Below are 22,680 nucleotides of genomic sequence, written 5' to 3' on the forward strand. Positions count from 1 at the left end.
CCGATAAATCTTCACATTTGGAAGAGTGATTGCTCCCATATTTCTTTCTTTCAAAATGTCTTTGGCTAGTCAAGGAGCTTTCCTTTTCCACATTAATTTTAGAATAAGTTTGTTTATGCCTGACTATGAAAAAAATGAAATTGTACCAAATATAAACATCAATCTAGAAATAGTTGGTATCTTATTATATTGAATCTTTTAACTCATGAACACAGTAGTCTATTTAATCATTTAGATGTTTCTAGAGTTCTTCCATTAGTGTTTTGTAATTTCACATATAGATACTATACTTGTTTTAAGATTTATACTTAAATATTTCTTCTTTAGAGTAGTTACAAATTTTGTTGTTTTTTTTAATTTTGATTGTTGATATTTTATCTTACAAACTTACCAAATTCACTTATTAGTTCAATAATAGTTTCATAGATTCCTTAGAGTCTTCTATCTAGACAATCATCTTTTCTATAAATAGAGATAATTCATAAAAATTATATTTATTTTCCTCAGCTTTTCAAGCTGTTTAAAACTTCTAGTGCTCTATTACTAAATGAGTTGTGAGAGTAGACACCCTTGTCTATTCCCAAATTTAGAGGATAAATCTTCACTATTTCACCACTGAGTTTGATGTTAGTTGTAGGTTTTTATATAGATGTTCGTCATGGGAATACGGAAGCTTCTCTTTATTCCTAATTTTCAGAGGTTTTACTATGTACTGGTGCTAAATTTTTACAAATCCTTTCTTCGTATAAATTGATATGATCAGTTAATTTTTTTCTTTAGCATTTTGATAAAATAGTCTAAATTGATTAGTTTTAAAATATTATATACTTTATCTATATGGACTAAACCCCACTTGGTGGTGGCAGATTTTTAAATATATTTTGGGGGTTTGAATTGTTAATATTTGTTGAGAGATTTTGCATCTAATTTCATTAGATATACATTGGCTCTCATTTTCTTTGTGTATGTGTGTGTGTGTGTGTGTGTGTGTGTGTGTATACACATATGCATAGATATTAAGTGTATCAATGTGTTTGTGTGTGTTGTAGCTTTTTCTGAGTTTGACATCAGGATAATATTGACCTTATAAAATATGGTGAGAAATGTTCCCTCTCTTTTATTTTGGCATGCACTTTTACTTGAATGTTTGCTAAAGTTTTCCTATGAAATTATCTGAGCTCAGAAATATCTTTTTGTGAACTTTATTAAATTACACAATAAATTTATTTTTAATGGTTATGGTATTATGCATTTAATAATTATAGTATTATTTAATGGTTTTAATGTTATCTATTTCTTCCTGTATGAATTTTGGTATAGTTCTGAGCTAATAGATAAAAATTATATAGTACTTAACCTCTTAGTGTTTCTCAGATTAGCTTTAAAAATACTGATTTTTTTAAAATCAACATACCAACCTTGAAAATCAGTATTAGTATTACATTTTGGAAAGAGGTACTAGGGATTGAACCCAGGTCTGCTTTACCACTGAGCCACAACACCCACAGTTTTTATATTTTGAGACAGGGTCTCACTAAGTTGCTTAGTGTCTCACAAAGTTGCTTAGGGCCTCACTAAGTTGCTGAGGCTAGCTTCAAACTTTTGATCTTTCTGCCTCAGCCTCTCAAGACACTGGGATTACAGGTATGTGTCACCATACCTGGCTTTATGATTCCATTTTAAAGGTGAGCAAACTGAGGTACTGGAAGAGGAAATAATTTAGATAAGGACATATTTCAGTAAACATTGGAGCTCATGTTTAAACCTAGTGTGAATGTCTACAGAGTCCCTTTACCTCAGCCCCTCTACTCTTTCATAGGCTTATCCTTTGAGAAAAAAAGAATTTGATGTGATTGAAAAATATCAATAATGCTCATTTATATAATAGAGTTTAGTGAGTTTGTGTTGAATGTCACAATATGAGACTGGTGATGTGGGCCAGAGTTGAATAATATAAGATCTTATAGACAACAGCTTTGAGGGAATCTATGTTTATAACAAAATTTTATTCTGATTGCTGGGTAAGAAAGAGGGCAATTGTAATTCATTTAGGAAGCCATTTTAGCAGTAGAGAAATAGAAGATAATGAAGAATCCATATAAATATTAATTGTGGACAAGTGAAACTTTGGAAAGGTCAATACACATTTCCTAGTTGAGACATAGTGATAAACTGAATGTGAAGGCAGTAACAAAGTACCACAAACAAAGTGGCTTCAAACAATAGAAATTCATTTTTTTTCACTATTCTGGAGGTTGGAAGTTCATGTTTACTCTAAAAGGTCTGGGAGAAAATCTATTCCATGTCCTTCCCTTAACTTCTGGTGTTGCCAGCAACATCTGGCATTCCTTGGAGATAGGTGCATCACTCCAATTTCTGCCTCTATTGCACATAATATTCTTTCTCGTTTTGTCTCTCTCTTCTCCTCTCTTCATAAGGTTAACAGTCACACTGAATTAAGGGTCCCTTCTACCTTAATATGACCTCATCTTAACTAATTATATCTGCAACGACCTGCTTTCCAAATAAGTTCATATTCTGAGGTCCCAGAAGGACCAGAATTTAGTAGTGTAAGTGATATAACCCAGTATAAGGATTGAAGAAAAGAAAGGACAACACAATGACTTCTAAGTTTTCAGTTTGTATGTCAGAGTAGATTGTAGGGCCAGTTTTTGAAGGAAAAGATTAAGGGAAGAGCAAGTGGGAAATGGACACAGTGAAAATTTGTGATTTCTATACCAGTTATTGAGATATTAATTAGATACTTAAGGGTGGAGATAAAGAAGGTAGGTAAGTGCATGAATTTGGAGCTTACAAAAGACCTAAGTGGGAGATGTGTATTTGAAAGCCCTCAGCCTAAAGATATATTTTAAGATGAGAAACTGAACAAGTTCAGCCTGGATAAGGCTAATATCTGGATTACTCCAAAGCCTTGAAGCTTTGGAAAAGAGGGAATGAAAGAGGAAGATTGAGAAGTGGAAGGCTGGAAGTTCATGTTCACTCTCAAAGGTCTAGGAGAAAGTCTATCCCAGAAAGTTAAGAGAGAAACCAAGGGTTTATAAGGCTTCAAATGAAGAGACATAATATTTCAGGGAAGAGATGATCAGCTCTACCAAATTCCATTGATGGATTTAATAAAATGAACACAAATGAGCAAGATGAAAATTGTTGGTAACATTGAAACACAGTTGTTTCAATGGGGAATGTAATTTAAGAGAATAAATGAGATTATGAAAACAGAACCTAACGAATTGGAGGCTCAGTGTTAAAGACAAATTGTTATCTTTGAAGATGGTGGTATTAAGCATAAATAGCATTTACAACATGCTTAAGCTGTAATAAGGAAAGGAAAACATTGGGGAAATAAGAAGATGAAATAGTTTTCAGAAATGAGTCATTGCACAAACTTAGGAGAATGGAATCAAATGTATAAGAGAAGGAGCTGGTATAGAAAGAGATAGAGTTCATCACATAAAATGATTACTCCACAGTTAGAGACAATGGTTATCAATCTTACTTCTCTGGGAATTGCTAACACCATGTAAACCAGCTCATCTGATTATGAAAGAACACTTGTTTGCTAGTGTTCCTGTTTGCTAGTGTTAGTGGTGACAGCATTGTGGAGCCACAAAGTATACTCATCATCCACTATGCAGTGTAATCTTGTTACTAGTGTGTTTATGAAAACTTTAAGTCCTTTGCACTGACAATTTTAAAGTTCTGAGACTGAGGACTTCTCCACAGCATCACTAGCTACCATGTGATGGAGTTACGAAACCAATTTTACATTTGAAGCACTTTTCCTAGGGTGATCACAAAATTTATCACCTAATGCTAAATGCTTTTGAGAGTGAAAGGTACAGATATAATAACTACATATGGAAAATAGGTATAAATCAAGACTTTATAAGAACAAGTGGGGCATGCATCATCCTACATTTTCGTCCTCTTTTCAGATCCTTTAATCATCAATTCAAGACTTTCAAATCAAATTCAAAGCATTATCCAATAATTATTTGAACACCACTAATAGCCTAAAGTTAACATTAAAGACGTCAATAAGGTATGGAAAATTATAATAAAAACAAGACAACTTAAATATGCCTAAAGGATCAATTTATTGAAATGACTGGAAAGGAAATAGGTTCTTGAAGACATATTGGTAAATCCAATCCCAGAAACTATTCTTATATACATTTTTTGACATGTTTAGAGTATTTCCAACTCAACATTGAACTTACAATTTGGAAATTGCAAAGAGTTCATGAGTCTAATTCAAACTAAACCAATGACATAAAATGCATAAAATAAAAAGAATACAGTTTCATTTTTTCCAGGTAGTTCCATTCAAAAATACATATTTGGTAGCATGATACAAAGAAAAGATGTCTTGTTTCCAGTCTCAGTCAATTCTGTGGAATAGAGAACCAATATAGAATTAATTCTGTTATACGATAAAGCGGTTTACTTTTCCCCATTTGTATTGGTGTGACTAATTTAAAAAAAAGAAATTGTGCATTTCATTGAACCTTTCCATGGAGGCACACAAAGTACGGATCACATCAAATATCAGCTCACTAGGAATGTTTTAATAAGATGTCTAACCTATCATGATCACAAAAGGCTTTGTATCTAAGAATCTCAAACAGAATTTTCTCTCCCCTTTTGAACACACATACCTAGACCAATAATTTTATTTTGACTTGTAAATTAAAAGAAACAGAGTTTTAAGCAAACTAAATACAAAGTTTATGAACCTGGAATAACAATGGAAGTTTTCCTTTAATAAAAGCTCAAATATATTTACATAAAAGTGAAAGAAAATCTATTTTATGGTTTTGTTAAATATGATGGTAATCAAATCTCAGGATATAGACCCTTGAAAACTATTCAGTCAAATCTATCAATAACACATAAGGAAAATTAAAATTTTCTTGAAATTTTTCATGTTTCAGGTCAGTGGATAAGAGTAAACAGTTGACAACAAAATGATAATTAGTAAGTAAGTTAACATGTTGATGGAATTTTTCACTATCTGTAGGAGAATGAAATAGAAAAAATAATCAACTACAAAATGAATTGGTCTAATCTCCAAACTTCTCAAACTTACCAAAAATGAGGAGCCGCTAACTTTGAAATCTTCTTAGACCTTGAAAGTAAACAAATAATGAATAAATAAATATATCACTTATCTTTTGACAAAACAATTGCCTTAAGAATGTTCTAAACAATTAAATAAGCATCTCAAACTTTTCCCCTCATCTACAGATGGCAGGAATAAGGCATGATCTATGGCATATTGGGAATGCATGTCCATGAGGAAAACATTGAAAATAATTAGCTTTCTTTTGCCAACCTCAATCAAACTATCAATTTTAATTTTGATTTTGGTAAGTCTTAATGCTCCTTAAATAAGAATTCTTATCTGCATGTGGTAGAACATGCCTTCACTTCCATTGACCTGGGAGGCTGATACAGGACAAGAGCAAGTTCGAGACGAGCCTCAGTAAGTTAGCAAGAACTTGTCTCAAAAGAAAAATTAATAAATGAAAAGTCTATGGATGCATCTCAGTGCCATAGTGCCTCTGAGGTTCTGTTCCTAGAACTGCCAAAAAGAAAAAAAAAAAGATATTGAAATTCTTAACAGACAAATTGATTCAGAATCCCTGCAATCATTTCTTTCTAACACAGTCTACTCTACTTAGACAATTAGAACAACTTAATCAGAATCTATGTGGGTATGCCTAGGCATTGGAATTGTGGGAGGGTGGCTCTAGGTGATTCTATTGTAGAATCACTGATCTAAATTATAACTTCATATCTTTGTTCTTTCATTCTCTAGAAGTGCATATTCTAGAACTTCCCTCAACTTATTCTACCATCATATATACATCAGGAGAGAAAAGGCAAAGTAAGTAAGTATGGACTTACAGTAACAGGGTTAGAAACTGGGACAAGTGGGTTAGTCACAGGGTAGAGTGGGCGAGTAGGCTGGAACAGAAGATCTTGGTATTCCAGAAAGGCTTGGACAGGCATGTCTCTCTGGGGAAAGGGCACTACTTGCTGGGGAACAGGTACAATTTTGGATTGAGGGATAGGCACCTGGGGCTGAGGAAGAACTATGGGAATCTGAGGAAAAGCCTGGGGGACCTGGGGGACCTGGGGGATCTGGGGGACCTGTTGCACCACAGGCTGGAGCTGAGGCAGAAGGAGGTGCTGGTTTTGGAGGTCAGTGAGATGTGGGATTTGAGGGACAAATGGGGTTAGCTCTGTTGGTGATTTCAGGAAGGGCATGAGCTTAAGTTTAGAAAGAATGGTCTCTTTAGTTTTGGGGACTTCCACTATCTCAGGCTGAAGGAGAGACAGCACCATAGCCAGCTGAGAGAGAGTCAGGACGTTTTGGGGAAGGAGGGTGTAAGGCATGAACTGAGCATAAGGAAGTTGTGGCTGGGCAATGGGGTGGATTTTATCTTGGCTTTCATCCTGAAAAAAGAAGAAGAATCTTTCAGTCCATGATTTAACCATAGCTGTCATTTACAATCAATTAATCTATTGGAAAACTACAATTGAGTGAAGACAATAAAAGAAAGATTTTCATTTATGTCACTTAAGAAATCATTTTGGCTCATGTGAAGAAAAATGAGTAAAATGTTCCTTAAGAGATTTCTTCTTAAACTCCTCAAATTTTTGGTAGATCTGTGGTCCAAACTGAAATCAATGTTTAGGAATTTTCTTGGATTTTTTGACCTTTTCCTTAGTTATCAGGATAGTTGTAATTAATATGCTTTGGTCTTTATAGAGCACTGACTTTTCAACCTAATTATGCTAGCAACACAAAAAATTATTTTCATATAATGAAGAGACATCAATTTTAAAACACTTAGAGGGACAACTTGTGTATTTATTTTCACTTTCTTTTTATGAAAAGTCAGTCCTTATTTATGGCTAAATTCAGGGACTCACTTAACACTGGCCAAATTCTAGCATTACTTCTTTTGGTAAAAGGTAGTTTACTTGAGTCTTTAAAGTGCATTTATTTTTAAATTTTAATTGGTTTTAGAAAATATTTTGTGTGATAATCAAACCTTCTAATAATAAAACAGGAAGTGGAAATATTACAGTTCGGTAAATGTATGAACTGTAGAATTGTGTTATTCAAAAAATTCTTGATTTTTAAGCAAGCTCTGCTACTTAATTAACTGGATCATGTGGTCACATAGTGTGCACTCAATTCTTCTGAACCTCACTTCTCTCATTTGTAATGGAAATATCCTTAAGAATGTCATCATGTAGCCAATAAATATTGCAGTACAATTGACAAAATCTTAATGTCAAATCATTGAATATTCAAGGCAAATCAGCTCATCAATACATCAGGGTAGATATTCTTAAGAATATTCTCCATCTACACATGAAGAAAATGAAATACAAAGAAACTTGTGGCCATGGTTATGTCTGAGAAACAGACTTACAACTTGTCAACTTTATTCTGTTTCATCATCATAACATCTTCAGATTAAGAAAGGAACATAGTTCCCAGTTTGGAGGTGTTTGTACTAATTTGAATTTATTAAACAGATATACCATTAGTAATATCATTAGATAGTTAATCTCTATTCTAGAAACTGATTATGCATTTAAAAAGCACATTGATGACTTGGAAAATATATTTAACTTTGCCATTGTTTAATTTCTTATATTGATTGGTAGGTACATGGCATTTACTTTGCAATTCTTAAATTGAACATATACATTATGAATATTTTCATGGATTATGTTTTATAATAATATTAGAAACACAGTCATAAAAATTTACCTGTCTTTGCAGCTGTTCCACATGCTTAACCTTCTCAAGCTTCTCCTAAAACAAATCATGCATTTAAAATGCTATTATCTATGAAATTCTAACAGGAAATCATGAAAATGAGTACAGTTAAATATGAATATTTTACCTTGATATGTGTAACAGATTCCTTTAGAAAAATAAAAAAATTAAAAATCAGATTTAGTTTTGATTAATAATTCTTAGTTTTCAATATATATCAGAAAGTAAAGGCTTCAATAGGTTAATAGAGACACTTTCACTTGCTAATGTCCTTATGTTAGGATAATGACTGAAACTTTTATATTTAGACCATATTATGAAGCCTCTCATATAAAAAAAAGGCTGTCATATAAAAAAGTCAGATGAATGTAGTCAAGAGAGAAAAGAAAATTGATGATCATTGTGCAAAAATATGCTTCTAATAGATGCTAATTTCTCTGTACAATCATGGTCCTTTTACTGATAACAAATGATGTCTAAAACACCATCTGATTATAAGAGGGGAAAAAACTAATTGAAAACACAGCATAACAGCACTTGGTGCATTATACTAGTCATTATTAGTTCACTTGTTAATGTGTTCAATTTCAAATAAACTATAAGAAATCAATACACCCCCTAAAATTCTCAAGGCTTTGTGAAGAGACAATATAAATTGTCACACCACTTACTAAACAGATGACAACATTTTCAAGAGTGGTGCAAGGACAAATGTCCACCTGACTCTCTTGAGTAGATTAAGCTCTCACCAAATCCCACTGGCTTTTATTTATCAAAGTGACAATTCTAAGAAAATAAATGTGTCCTAAACATGTTTGCTTACCCACTGCACTGTAAGCTCTTGGTTTCATTGACATCCTAATCTTTAGTTTGTATCATAGCTCCTAATCAGTGTCTGATGCAGAGAAATCACTCAAATCAATGTTAAAAGTGAATGAGATCAGAGTACAGAAAGCTCAAGACAGAAAACAGAGCTGTATGATCCATAGAAAATGGGATGGGGAAGCAGTGACACAATTTCAATTAGGAAGCCCACTTAGAAAATTCTAGAGTACTAAATTCTCCAGGCATTTATTCTGTCTTTCAACATATATAAAGGGAATTTACATCAGAATTTGCATGTCATATGTGGCTACATTAGCATAATTACTGTAATGTAACACAATACAAGGCACAGGATTTTCTAGTTTTACAATTGGAAATTGCCTCTAAAAATCATTTTTACCTCACTGCTTGAAGTCTGTAAAGAAAAAGAAAAAGAAAAAATCAGCATTAAATCTACTAGATCATCAGAAAATGTTTTTATTTTATGGATGGAAAAATGTTTTCAAAAAAAACTTACCTCAGTGGATACACTGAGTTCTTCCTTCTATAAAGAAAAGTAACAAGTCCATTTTAGTGTCTGTAGATAATTCATTATTATACATTTACTCTTTTTATGCACTTTATATAGCATTCTTTTAAAAAGTTGGAGAAAGCTTTTTAAAATTTGCATGTTTTTGTACAGACATTAAAAGTAAAATTTTTATTATGTTTCATATTAGTAAATTTAAATTGGTATATTTCTCTATCACCTGAATTAAGAATAGATTTGGGAAGGATAACAGAATGTAGTTAATTTAATTTCTATTAAATACTTTTTGTTATGATTATGAGTATACTTATGATTATGATTGTGATTATTGCCTATATTCTGTCCTCTGGTAGCCTTTGGATAAATTCAAAAAGAATTTGACCCACTTCTCTACTGCAAGAGACATATATGTTTGAACAGTTTAATAAGATATATTTATATAATTTATGCATGCATAAAATTGTGTAATTCTACAGTTATTTGCTGTTTTTCTTTCTTTCTTTTTTTTTTTGTCTTGTTTTGTTACTAAGTATTTGTTTGCTTTTCCTTTAGCTACAGGGGGACATTGGAGTAGAAAACATTTGTCCCAGGTTTGAGACCCCACAGGAAAATTGAAAAAGTAGATAAGAGTGAATGATTTTCATAGACACCAAAACAAAATAACAAAAAAGCTGAAAATTCCATTATTTGTATGCTAACATTATTGGTGATATTATTTTCTACATTAGGAAGATAAACCCCTATATGTTAGTTTTTTAGGAATTTTCTCTGTACCTACCTCCCTTGCAAGAGCAAGAGCCACAAGGCAGGCAAGGATAAGGACCTTCATGGCTACCACGTCCTGTGAATGGGGAAATGAGAGATGGCGATAGATTAGTCAGTCAGATATATTTTGTTATTTAGGTAGAGTTACTTTTCCTTTAAAAAAATAAAAAAAAATAATATAATACCATGCTTTCCTTTTAAGGAAAAATACTATTGGAAATTCTATCATGTAACTAGTCAAAAATCTACTCTGGCTTCCTACACCTAAATATTAAATTCAATCTATTCAGATTTTTAGCTCATGGATCTCCAGTCTTTTTATATTTAAGTTCACTCAGAGTGTTATATTTTGAGTTTTTAAATGTATAAAAATATATAAAATTTACAGAAAGATTTATTTGTTCATTTGCTATGAAATATTTACTTAGCACTTTAATTGCCAGACACTGTCTAGGTACTGGGAATAGAGCAAATCGCAAACCTGATAGAGCCTCAATTCTACTGCAAAGTACTCATTTCTACTGCTGAATAATTTTTATGTTTATTTTTCTTCTACTTAATAATGCCATTAACATTTAGTTTAATCACACCTTCTCAGGTCCAATAAGACTATTGTTTTCATTGTAGCAGGTTTTGTTTGTTTGTTTGTTTTTGTTATACTCTCCAGATAGATGCTTTATTGTGCAAATAGATTTGTTTCTTCTTCATTTATACTCACTATGCAATCTTGATCCTTACATATCTAATGTATCTTCTCCTGTGTGTCCCAGGACATTGGAGATAATACATTATTTTACCTCTTTTTGTATAAAATGTGCTCATTAATATATTGATGATTGATCCAAAGGTCAAATTCTATTGCCCACTCTCAATGCCAATGCTACCTCTTCTTATGAAATAAATCTTAACATTATTTATCAAATAAACTAAATGGCCTTTGTGCTTGATTTTCTTGTATTTCATATAACGAATTTCAAAAAATAATTTTTATGTCATAATATCATTTGATAGTTTTTATTTTCAGATTTTTAAGCTAAACGTCTTAAATAAAACAGCTCATGAAAAAAATGTTTCTAATTGTCTGCAAAACATTCTCTCCAATATTTGAAAATTGAAAATAATTCTTCCAGTGCAAAAATATATTTTCATATTTTTCTAATAGATGTTATATAATTCTGAATTAATTTTACCTTGCCTAAATTCTCAAAAAATTTAAAAATAATTTTAATTGTCAGAGTTCAAAAAAGTATGTAATACTCCATTATAGATTATGGTATGGAGAGTGTATCCCATTGCATTTATATATTTTATTCTCAACATTTTGTGTACCAGGTTTTAAGTCAGAATTCTATTATTCACTGAAATTATATAAGCTAATTTTCTTTCATTCATTTTCTTACAAAGTAGGACACTTTCTTTTTAGCTTACTTATTTTAATTTTACTATTTTAATATTGTTTCGAAATATAGTAGGCTAGATGATAAACTGCGAAGTTGAAGGTACTGGACAAGTTTGATGACTATGCTCTTCTTCTATAATGATGTTTATAAATATTTAAAGTATTGCATGTTCCCAAACCACTAACTTCATTTCTTGACTCAATATGCTAACTCTATAAACTATTAGACAAGAGCTTTCCCAATAAATATTCATTGCCTCATAATATATTTAAATATATTTGTTTTTACAGCTGTGATATGTTGAATCAAATTGGAAGAATTAATTAAGAAACCAGTCATTAATGGGCTCTCAATACTATTAACTATTCTTATATTAAAGCTATATGCTATCTTTAGTGTATATACATGTGTGTATATATACATGTATACATAAACTATGTATCCACTTAGTGTGAATTACATTTTCTTGGACTCATGAAACCTACAGAGCCATTATAGTCTTTCTAAGCATTCCATCATTTCTAAAATAAATGTTAAAAATAGCTTCAGCACTACCTTAAATACCTTTATTTCCAAAACTGTACTTTAATCAATTACTTTCTTTCCAAAGAACAACCTAGTGTGCAATAAGTAATAAGGAAGGTATACTCAAAATTTATAGCTGAATTTCTTACCTTCTTCCAAAGTGGAGGATAGGAAGTGAAGGTGAAGCTGGGTAGATGATGGTCTAACTGCTTTTGTAGCTCTATATATACTGAATTTAATGACATGCTAATTTTGTGGTTTGAAATGAATTCAACATTGAGCTTCAATTCTAAGAAGTTTGCATGATTAGAAAGTGATTTCTGTCCAGTATCTGTCCCCAGAAATTCTGGGGAGCATTGTAACAAAGGGGTAATTCACAAGCTGATAAAGGAAACTTGTCCAGGAAATGCAATTGCTCACTAACAATGACTGGAGCACAGTGACACTCTGCCATAGTCCCCAAGTTATTGTGGGCACCATTAGATGTCTTAGAGTCTAATAGGGACTTAAGATCTCAGTCATGGGGCAGTTTTAAATGAACAACATAGATACACAGGGCTTCACAAAGGCCACAATTTCATGTTAACTTGAGCAGTTAGTGCTTTGTACTGCTGTGAAGTAACTAACAAGTCTATGGTGAGAGCTTAGTCAGGTGGGGAAAACTGTTTAGCACCCAGGGACACTTGACTTAGGAAAAATATATAATCCAATTCAAGCCAATAGTTTGTTTACAAAAGAAAAAAATATACCTTCCCCTGTAGTGAACAAATCAGAAACATGGATGGCTGGTATAGGCAAAATCCTCAGTAAAACTGTCATAGAAATTTTGCAAAATTTCATGAGGTCAATTCACCTGAAAAATATTGATTATATTTTCTATTTTAGGTTTAATCATTAAAATAATAATCATGGCTATCTTTTCCTTAGTATTAACCCTATACTGGGTCCTAAGTATTTCATAGATCAATATTTGTATCTTTCCCCAAACAGCATAAGTTAGCTATTTTTACTTAATAGCAAAAGTAACATTTCAAAATCATATTCTTTGTTAATAAATAAGATACATTTACATCCAGATGTGTCGAAGTCCCATAAACCATGTTTTACTTTCTGAAATTTTGTTATTAAAGTTAGCTGTCAATGTAGCATTTTGGCTTCAATGTGCAAAACTTAATTATGGCTAGTAGAGAAATGGGACATCTGTGTTACATGTAAGCAGGGGAGTTTGTCATTAAAGAGCTGCTACTTTAGTTATAACTTAAATTACAAGTCTCATTTGAGATGTGATTGAATTGCAATTCAGTAGTTTGATTAAAGTGAATAGATACACTTGAAGCAATGTAAAAACTGTAAGGTTACATAGAAGATGTAGAGTACAACTTAATATTGTAGATAATTGATGCAGTTATAACTTGGATACCTGTGAATTTCAAGTATGTAGGGTGACAAATTCACCAGATACAGAAAAACATTAGACATTTGAAATAAAAAAAGTATTATGTAGTGTTTTGTATTTTATGTCTTTGTGTCCATCATCAAAGGTGATAGTTGTATGATGTTATTATAGTAGTTGAGTATAGGCATTTGGATGCCCTCAGTTAGGGAGATGTTGCTGGACATCTTGCACAACAGAAAGGCAAACATTAAAATAGAAGGAATTTGAAAACTTAGGAAAATTAATGAATTAACTATGTCAGTTATGCCAGCATGATTAAAAAGTTAACCATGTCATAAAACAAGATATGCAAAGGTAAAATTGTGAAGAGGGTAATAAATTAATCTTGTATGTGATCAGTTTGAGTTATCCAAGCTGAGGTATTGTAAATTAAATTTTATATTCAAGGGAGAAGTAAAAAGTATAATTTAGGGAGTAAATAAATGTCCCTAGGGAAAGACAAATAAGAAAAGAAATCATCTAAGAATAAAATTCAAGTATGCACAGGAGAAAATAGAGTATCAACAAAAGTGTACAGTCTCACACTTTTTTCTCCTTGATTCTTTGCATTGCTAGAAGAAGCAAGTGGGGTCAAAAGTAGCAATGATTCAAGATGTGCAGCACATGACATTGTCAATTCAACTATTGAAATGTACTCTAAATGATTAAAATTAATTTGTGAAAAATTAAATATAACGCATGTATCCTGTTCTTCTGAAAAATTTAGAGTAAGAATTATAGACCATGAGACCATTTGGATAGGGACAACTGGAATCATAGGAAGGTGACTTTACGATAGGGAAGATTTGTAACTTAAAGAGGTCAATGGAGAAACAGTTGAAACACAATAAAGGAGTGGGAATAAATCAATGGTAGGAATTTCTCCAGTAACACCAGAGCTGTAGTAAAAAAATAAGACCTTGATAACATGTACCAGTTTTCCAAAGAAAAGAAAAAATGAGTGAAAGATGAGTAAATATAATGCATATTTTGAGATATAAGGTAGAGAAACTAAAGTTAAATGGTCTTAATTTTGTGATTATTCAGAAAATGGGTTTCTCACCTGAAATTTGGGGAAGTAGTTGTTAGTTTTGTGATCTCTAAGTGAAAAAGCCAGACACAAAACAGAAAAAGCACTGCATGATCTCACTTATGTATACAATCTAAAAAAGGCTGAATACATAAAAACAGAGTAGAATGATGGTTATCAAGGTTTAGTCGGGGGAAGGATGTGGAGATACAAAGTCAAAATTTTATGAATTAGTAGTCTAGAGATCTAATGTACAGCATGAAGACTACAGTCAATTATATATTACTGTATCATGGAAAGTTTCTGAGAATAGAATTTAGGTCCCCTTACCATAAGGGGAAAAATGATGACTGTGTGAGATACTTTTTATGTTAATAGGTTTGACTATAGCTATCATTTCACTATGTATGCCTGTGTGTATCAATGTGTATTTCACTGCAGATGTGTGGGTTGTATGCCTTAAATATGTAAATTAAAATACTACTATTTTTACATTTTTGGTGAATATAAAAATAAAATAAACTGAAAGATTCAAAAGCACCAGTTATGACTTATATGAAACTAGATACCAGTTTTGTTTTTACCCAAGTAGATGTATGACAAGATGATTTAGTAACATACCAGAATACTAAAAAAGAATTTGAATAACCAGAGATTGTTACTTTTTTTAAGCAAAGAGTCAGCCTATTGAGAATGAACAGTCTTAAGAGGTACAAGATTGAAGCTCTTTATTACACAGAAATTTTAAAATTAGAAATAAAAGAATTTCTTGACAATGAATAGATCCCAGAGATACCAAGTGTGAAAACTGTTGAAAATAGGTGAGCATGAAAGTTGTCTGTACTTTGTCAGGCATTTCCTAGCTGCCCAGGATACAGCAATTAAGGAAAGTCAAGGAGGTCAAACAAAACTTTGATGGGAAAACAGATAGGAGAACCTACTTGTTGGGAAAAGTAATATATATTTTAATAAATCTATGATAAGGTAAATGGGCAGAAGGGAAATAGCTAGCTCATGTTAGGTGATGGATAGGGGAAGAGAAGAAAGTCTACACAAAGCCACAAGTCCTGAGCTGAATCTCAATGCCTGATGAAGAGTCTGACCCATGGAGGAAGAGAATTCTGCAATACAAGGAAGGATAGATGGGAGCCATGGATGTGAGAAACAGGCAACTACAACTGCATCAGACAATAAATCTGAGCCATGAAGTACAAGAAGGAGCAGATGGATGTGAGAACAGAGAAAGATAAAAAGGCCCAGCAAGGATGTGTAAAGCACACCATGCTCCAAAGGCACATGTGTGGTGTTCTCTGCACAGTGGGGATCTGTGGAAGGTTTAGGAAGGAAAGTAGCATTTAGATAATGACTACTTCTAAAGAACAAATGACACTGGTATGGTTTCATTAAAACAGGACTGTCTAGATTTGGGGAGCCTGCTTTTTTCAGTGAGTAAATGTTTTTCCCTTAAGAACAGAAGATGGTGGCAAGAAAACTGAAGTCCAGAGAGAAGCAAGGTCTTAGCTGTCATACCACAATACAGGGTGACAGAGGCCTTGCTTTATGAACATTTACAAAAACAGGCTCCAAGTTTCTTTGCCTATTTAGTGATTGATGTTCATAAAAGTTTTTAGCTGCCTATATGTGATGCTACTCATACTCATAACAGTCTCCTTTATTCACTGCCTATAACAGATACATGTCCTTTCAAAGTAAGAAAGCATAATATAGGCCTAATTGGTTATTCTTATTCATAATGTACCTTGCATTCATGCATGACAGATTTGAGGGGAATTGGGACATTCTAAGTTGACATATACATTTTATATTGCTTTGAAAATCCAAGTTAATGTTTAATGCATATTAGAATTGCTCATCTGATATGCGTTCTAGGAAAATATTCATCCTTAGCCAGGAGGAAGCCAGGAGGAAGCCAGGAAAAGAAATGATGGAATGGCTCCAATGTCCTAAGTCAGTTGGGAAAGGCCCTGGCTGCCCAATGTGCCTTTGTGCTTTAGCTCTTGGTTGCCAAGGCCACAGGCAACAAAGTAGGATTTCTAAGAAAATGAACAAAAGCAAACCTCCCTTACCCACCCAACATTTCCTTTTTATTTCTCAGCAAAATGCTTTACATATTGTGCAATAAATACATCATTTCCTTGGGACTCTTACCAATTTTGAATTACATTCATCAGGATTCTTACAGATTTGACTGAGACAGGAAGTAGGCAAAACTATGATGAAGGAAAGCACTAACAATACACTAGACTAAGAAACATGACCAGAGAAGAATTGAAGAGCAAGAGACTTATGATATAACCAAGTTCCAGGAACCAGGCAAGCCTCAAAACACAATGGTAGGTAAGGGGCTAAGTGCCATGTGTAACAAGCCCAGCTTTCAAAACTTAAGAGTTACCATTTGCAGGAGTGTAAAATGGGACTTGCACAGACTGAAATTCGACGACTGCCCAGATGAGAAGCAAGATTCCTAGAACTATTTGTCATCAGTAGAGTTTGTTCAGCTAAAGCTCTTTCCAATATTGAGTGATAGAGCTGATATATACATACATGAGATTTGAGTCAAACATAAAGGTAATAGATGAACTGTATAAATAATATAAAGAAGAGAACATATAGGAAAACAAGGTATGGAGTAATATAAAGGCAACAAAAATATTCAGAAAACAAAATCCAGAAGAGACCCTGGATATCATTCCATATGTTGTTCAACAGATATTGTGGAAAAAGGGGTAGAGTTTAGATCTACAAATTTACATTATTTGCCCAAGATGCTATACTATTTAGAGATGGTGCTGGTGCATTGAGGATGTGGCTTGGTAGTAGAGCACCTGCCAAGTCTGAACAAATCCTTGAGTTCAATCCCCAATACAGCCACAGACATAGTGATGGTAAAAACCTCTGTCTCTTGAATAATATCTAAGAAGCTGTTTATTAACTTCACCAAAATATATAGGAAATGAAAGAAAATAAAATAAACAAATTGTATTGATTTATGTGATGCATCAAATTTATATATAGTATAACATATAATAAAGTGACAAATTTTTATATGGAGAGGGATACATAGCTTAGTAACCCTTATATAAATGAAATATATTCTTTCCATGATATTATGTAAATAGAGTAAAATGGCATTCTATTAGAAGTGTAGCCATGAAAATTGAATTCTAAAAGTAATCAAGAATCTTGGGGTGGGATGTAGCTCAGTGGTAGAGCGCTTGTCTTGGATGGGTAAGGCACTGGGTTTGATCCCCAGCTCCACATAAATAAATAAATAAATAAATAAATAAATAAATAAATAAATAAATAAATAAATAACACTGTGGGGGAAAAAGTAATCAAGAATCCTAGAAAAGCAAAAGTGTTTTCTAAGTGGGCATCATGGAAGCAGAAAGCCTGAGATGCTGATGCACAGGACACGTTTTCATCAGATCTTAATCAATCTTACTTTACTTACAATGACAAATAATTCTGGATACATTTCTGGTGTACATACTACATGCTAAACTAAGATTTGTCAACCTTGGCTCTACTGGCACTTCAGGCAGGAGGTTTATTGCAAGGTTTGTCTTAATCATTGTGGGATACTTGTGAGCAACTCTGGCTTCTACCACCAGGGCTCCACGAGCACAAGCATTGCCATTAGAACCAAAAATGTGTTGAGGAAATTTCCCTGTTCCCTGGTGGCAGGGGATCTCCAGAGTTACTACACCAGATGATATAGAAGACCACACAATGATAAAAATATGAAGATGATCTTGTTCCTGCTAATAAATTATAAATATGGAATAGCATAATGGTATGTTCTGTGATTTCAGCACACTACAATCTTAATATCAAGCTTCCAAATCTACTTTGCAATAGCCCCTTCAATTTCCCAAAAAGAATTTAATTTGACCCCACCAGAACTCAGCTCCTTCCAATGATTTATCATTTTCTCACTGCCCTTATTATTAAGTCCCCTTTTTCTCACTTAGAATTTTATGGTAATCATTGTTATCACACCTTGTTTTATATACTCTACTTGCCAAGACTCCTATTAAATATTCAAAGCAATAATACTCCTTACTCCATCTTCATGTTAAACATGAATACATGTAATTAACCCATTAGATACAGAGGTTTTTTTTCTTATTGTACTGAGAAATTAGAGCAATCTGAAATTTTGAAAGTTTGCTTACTCTTCTCTTCCCCACCTACATCTTTTCTCTGTATTGTCTCTGCCACACATGAGGACTTATTACTTCTCTCAGCAGAGCCAAACACTATACTGGCACAGAAGAAACAACCCCTCCACTCCTGCCTTCACAAACTTGTGGACACTTCCTTGCATTGCATTGTCCTTTTTTTCCTGTGTATATCATGAACCTACACATTATAAAAAGATACTCCCCCTTTTCATCACTTTTCCTTGGTAATATTTCCCCATTTCTCTCTAAGTTTTTGAAGGAGTGGTAAAAATAATTCCTTCAAAGTTCCCCATACTTGATATCTCCAATTTCTTTCATGCAATTTTTTTCTTCTAATTAGATTTTCACATCTACCAGACCACAAAATTCTCCTCAAGGCCCAAACTGGCATAGGCTTTTCTAAATCTAAAAATCATTTTTGATATTTCTCTTACTTATCCTATCACCAACATTTGACACAATGACATTTTTTTAACTCAGTTCTCCTTCTTTTCCTATACCTCTGGCTGTTCTTTCTCAGACTCATTGGTAATTTCTCCTCATATCTGAAATATGTGATGAAAAATAGTGTAGAAAGATCTGTTTCTGGACTTCTCTTTTCTGCCTATATTAACTTCGCTATTGAGTTATCCAAAATCATGTTTTAAAATTATCATGAGTTCATGACTTCCATATTTATATCCAAATCTATCCTCTACCCTGAATTCTATACTTCTGTATCCAATGGGTTAATTACATATCTTCTTACAGGACTTAGTAATTTCAAAGTTCACATATCCAACATGAGTTTCTTACCACCCCACAAAACCTGGCCCTCTTACACTCCTTGCCTTTTAGTCATTTGAGCAAGAGCCCTGTGGTTCTATCCTATTCCTCTTTATCACACCACTCATCTGATCCATTAGAAGATACCTTTGGCTCCATTTTCAAATAATATCCAAATCTGACACTTTCATCATCTTCACTATCACTCCATTGTTCAAGTTACCATTAACTATTGTTTGGATTATAGGAGTGGTCTCCTAACTTGTTGCACTGATTCTTCCTTTCAGGTTATCTTTAAATAACAATTCAGAGTGTTGCTCTTGAATGCACTTTATAATCTCTAATGTTTCTCTTCTCCACATACAAGCCTCCAAGATTAAAATTCAAAGCCATTGAAATGACCTAAAGTACCTCACATGGTCACACCATCTTTTACTCCTCTAAACTCATGTTCTGTACTTTCTTTCGGTTCCTCTGAGAACTCTGGCCTTTTTGCTTGCCTTCCTTGAGTACAGACAGTAGGCAAGCTGCCACTTGGGAACCATCCATTTGCTGTTTCTTCACTGTGAATTTCTTTTCCTGGATTAAAAACATGATCCACTCCCCTTCTTCCCTCAGGTCTTTACTCGCCTTTTCCATGAGGCTTTCCCTAGGCATGTTACACAACACTGCTGACATTTCCTCTCTCGTTTCCTTTACATATTTTTCATACTAATGCATAATTTAGCCTATAATACAGTTCAATACTATATTTTGTCTAATTTTATCATGTTTTTACTACCTCTCTCCAGTTGTTTGTGTGTTCAATGTCTGTAATGAATATGAGAATGTAAATTTTTTGAGGGCTATGGACCAAGAGCCTAATATATTTGGCTAAGTTTCTATAAGTTCATATTGTTTATTTACTTTATTAAATAATTTAAGAAAATTTTTTATGATACTGGGTATTAAAACCAAGATCTCATGCATGCTAGGCAAAAGATCTATCACTAAGCTATACTCTCAGCCCCAAATAACTATGTTTTGAATGAGTGAATGAATGTATGAATTAATTTATGTGATTGGCTAAAATAGTATTAATGTCAATACTCTGCTACTGAATGCACTGAGTGGACATGGTCTATACCTTTTTATGTTCACATTTCAACTTATTCTTGGATAATATGTAGAATTCACTAGTCAGAGACTATAAAAGAAGACATGCTTTTTCAGAAGGTATATGGGGAAAGATGTGAAATCATAAAAATATAGTCTATTCACCAAAAAAAAGTTGTGGATGAGGCATAAAGAAAAGCAAGGGGTGAGGCCAAAGTATTTCCCAGGAATACCACTGAAAAAACCTTTTGAATGTTCTAACTGATACCTTGGGTTATACTCTGTGGATGATAGAAAGCTATCAAAATGTTTTTATCTTCTAAAATGATTTTTCACATATGTTTTTGAAAAATAACTAAGAATAGTCTGGCTAATAAATTAGAAAAAGTCAAAGAAGAAGTAGAAAATCCAATCAGGAAACAAAGTACAATTAGACAGGATAGTGATAATAATATCAAGGAGGAAAAATTCAGTTGAATGCAGAATTCAAGCTGCAGAATACACAAATGTGTGTGTGTGTGTGTGTGTGTGTGTGTGTATTTTTTACCGTGCTTCTGATAATAAAGATTAGGAGATAATTTGACCTAGCTTTAGAGAGAGTTATGGGATGGTATTTATAGTGTAGAAAGGGGAAAATGGATAATTTCTCTATGCTAAAAAAGACCAGGGGAGATTAAGTAAAGATACCAGAGAGAAGAAGAGTAACAAGCTTGGAAGAGGCATTAAGGGTAGATCTGAGGAAAGCCAATGACTGATGAGAGGGGAACCTCCTGATGGTTAGAGGAATGAGCAAGTATGATTAGCAAGCCCTAAGCTAATTCATAGGGATGCAAAGGGGAAGACAGATTTCTTGTATTCAAGAGACAGAGATTTTTGAATAGGTCCCTTAAAAACAGATTTATGGACAGGATCAAAGGATATATACATATCAAAACAATAAAAATTGCACTTTTAGCAAGAAAAAAAATCCATATAACTTTAAACTAATCAGTGACTACAAATAGCATATATAATGGTTAATCTTTAATGCTTCTGAGAATTGTAACACATGGCATACATTTTATAAATCCTTCTGTACAAAAATGTATTTTTAAAAAACATATTAATGGTTTAAAGTTAACTTTTGTGGCCTATGCCTGTAATCCCAGGGACTTGAGAGGCTGAGGCAGGAGAATCATGTTCAAAGCTAGTCTCAAAACTTAGCTAGGCCTTAAGCAACTCAGTGAGACACTATCTTTAAATACATTAGAGGGCTGGGGAGGTGGCTCAGTGGTTAAGTTCAAAAAAAAAATTACCAGAGCTGATTACATACTGCTTCTTGTACCTTAAGCTTGTACTATCTAGGAAGCCACCATCCATACTTCATCTGACCATGTTCATATCCAGCTCTATGTTAACTCAATTAAGTCATTTGCCTGGCTATTCAAATTTGTGCTAATTTATTATGTAACAATATTATTATATAATTTGTTTTTAAAAATGTTGTAAATGGTACATATAAATAGAACTGGTAGCCAGAGAAAAAGAGAAAGAGAGAGAGAGAGAGTCACCATCTTACAGATACAAAAACTAAACACAAAGATTATTTTCTCAATGTACAGCGCTAATACATAGTGGAACTGGGTTCTATTATGTCATTGTTATTCAGGAATACAAAGTTTTGTATTCAATAGATGTTGCCAAACTCTTAGGCTCTTCATTCATTATTTCTACTTTTAAATGAAGAAATAATAATTGTACCTATCTATATGGTATAATGTGGTATTTCAATATATTCTACTTTAAGATCAAATTAGAATACTAGCATATCCATCACTGCCAACATTTATTATTTCCTCTATGGTGAGAACATTCAAAAACTTCTCTTCTAGTTATACTGAAGTTGCATTATGACTAATTATAACCACCCTATTATGCAGTAGAACACCAGAATTTATTCCTCCTGTCTCACTGCAATTTTGTACTCATTGACCAACCTCAGTTGACACATGGTCAGTGTGCCAATGATCATTTTCATTTTATCTTCGAAAAAAAATAAACAAAAATAAAATAGCTCACCATGTTTTAAATTTTTAATTAAGTGGGGGAAAAACAGGTGTATATATGGAGCTGGGATTTTTTTTTCAAGTTCACATCTAACACTATTTTGAGGTAATTTTAAATATAAGGATTATCACTAATCTCTTTCTTGTTGAATTTCTCTGGAAATAAGGTACAATATATTTTTTTCTTTCACTTTAAAACAATAACTAAGCTGACAAATGTTATTTCACTTAAA

The 22,680-nt window shown here is 32.9% G+C and overlaps 1 protein-coding gene across 1 annotated transcript; it reads right to left on the reverse strand.

Moving 5' to 3' along the window:
- Positions 1–5,599: 5,599 nt before the first annotated feature.
- On the reverse strand, positions 5,600–10,008 carry LOC308654673 (beta-casein-like; the record flags this gene model as incomplete). Its single annotated transcript, XM_081304353.1, has 7 exons — positions 5,600–5,605; positions 5,932–6,483; positions 7,817–7,861; positions 7,953–7,973; positions 9,051–9,065; positions 9,168–9,194; positions 9,958–10,008. 7 exons carry the CDS (start codon positions 10,006–10,008, stop codon positions 5,600–5,602), a joined length of 717 nt encoding a protein of 238 aa, XP_081160479.1.
- Positions 10,009–22,680: the final 12,672 nt, after the last annotated feature.

This window comes from Spermophilus citellus (assembly GCF_964194105.1).
Source record: "Spermophilus citellus genome assembly, chromosome: 8".
Taxonomy (NCBI): domain Eukaryota; kingdom Metazoa; phylum Chordata; class Mammalia; order Rodentia; family Sciuridae; genus Spermophilus; species Spermophilus citellus.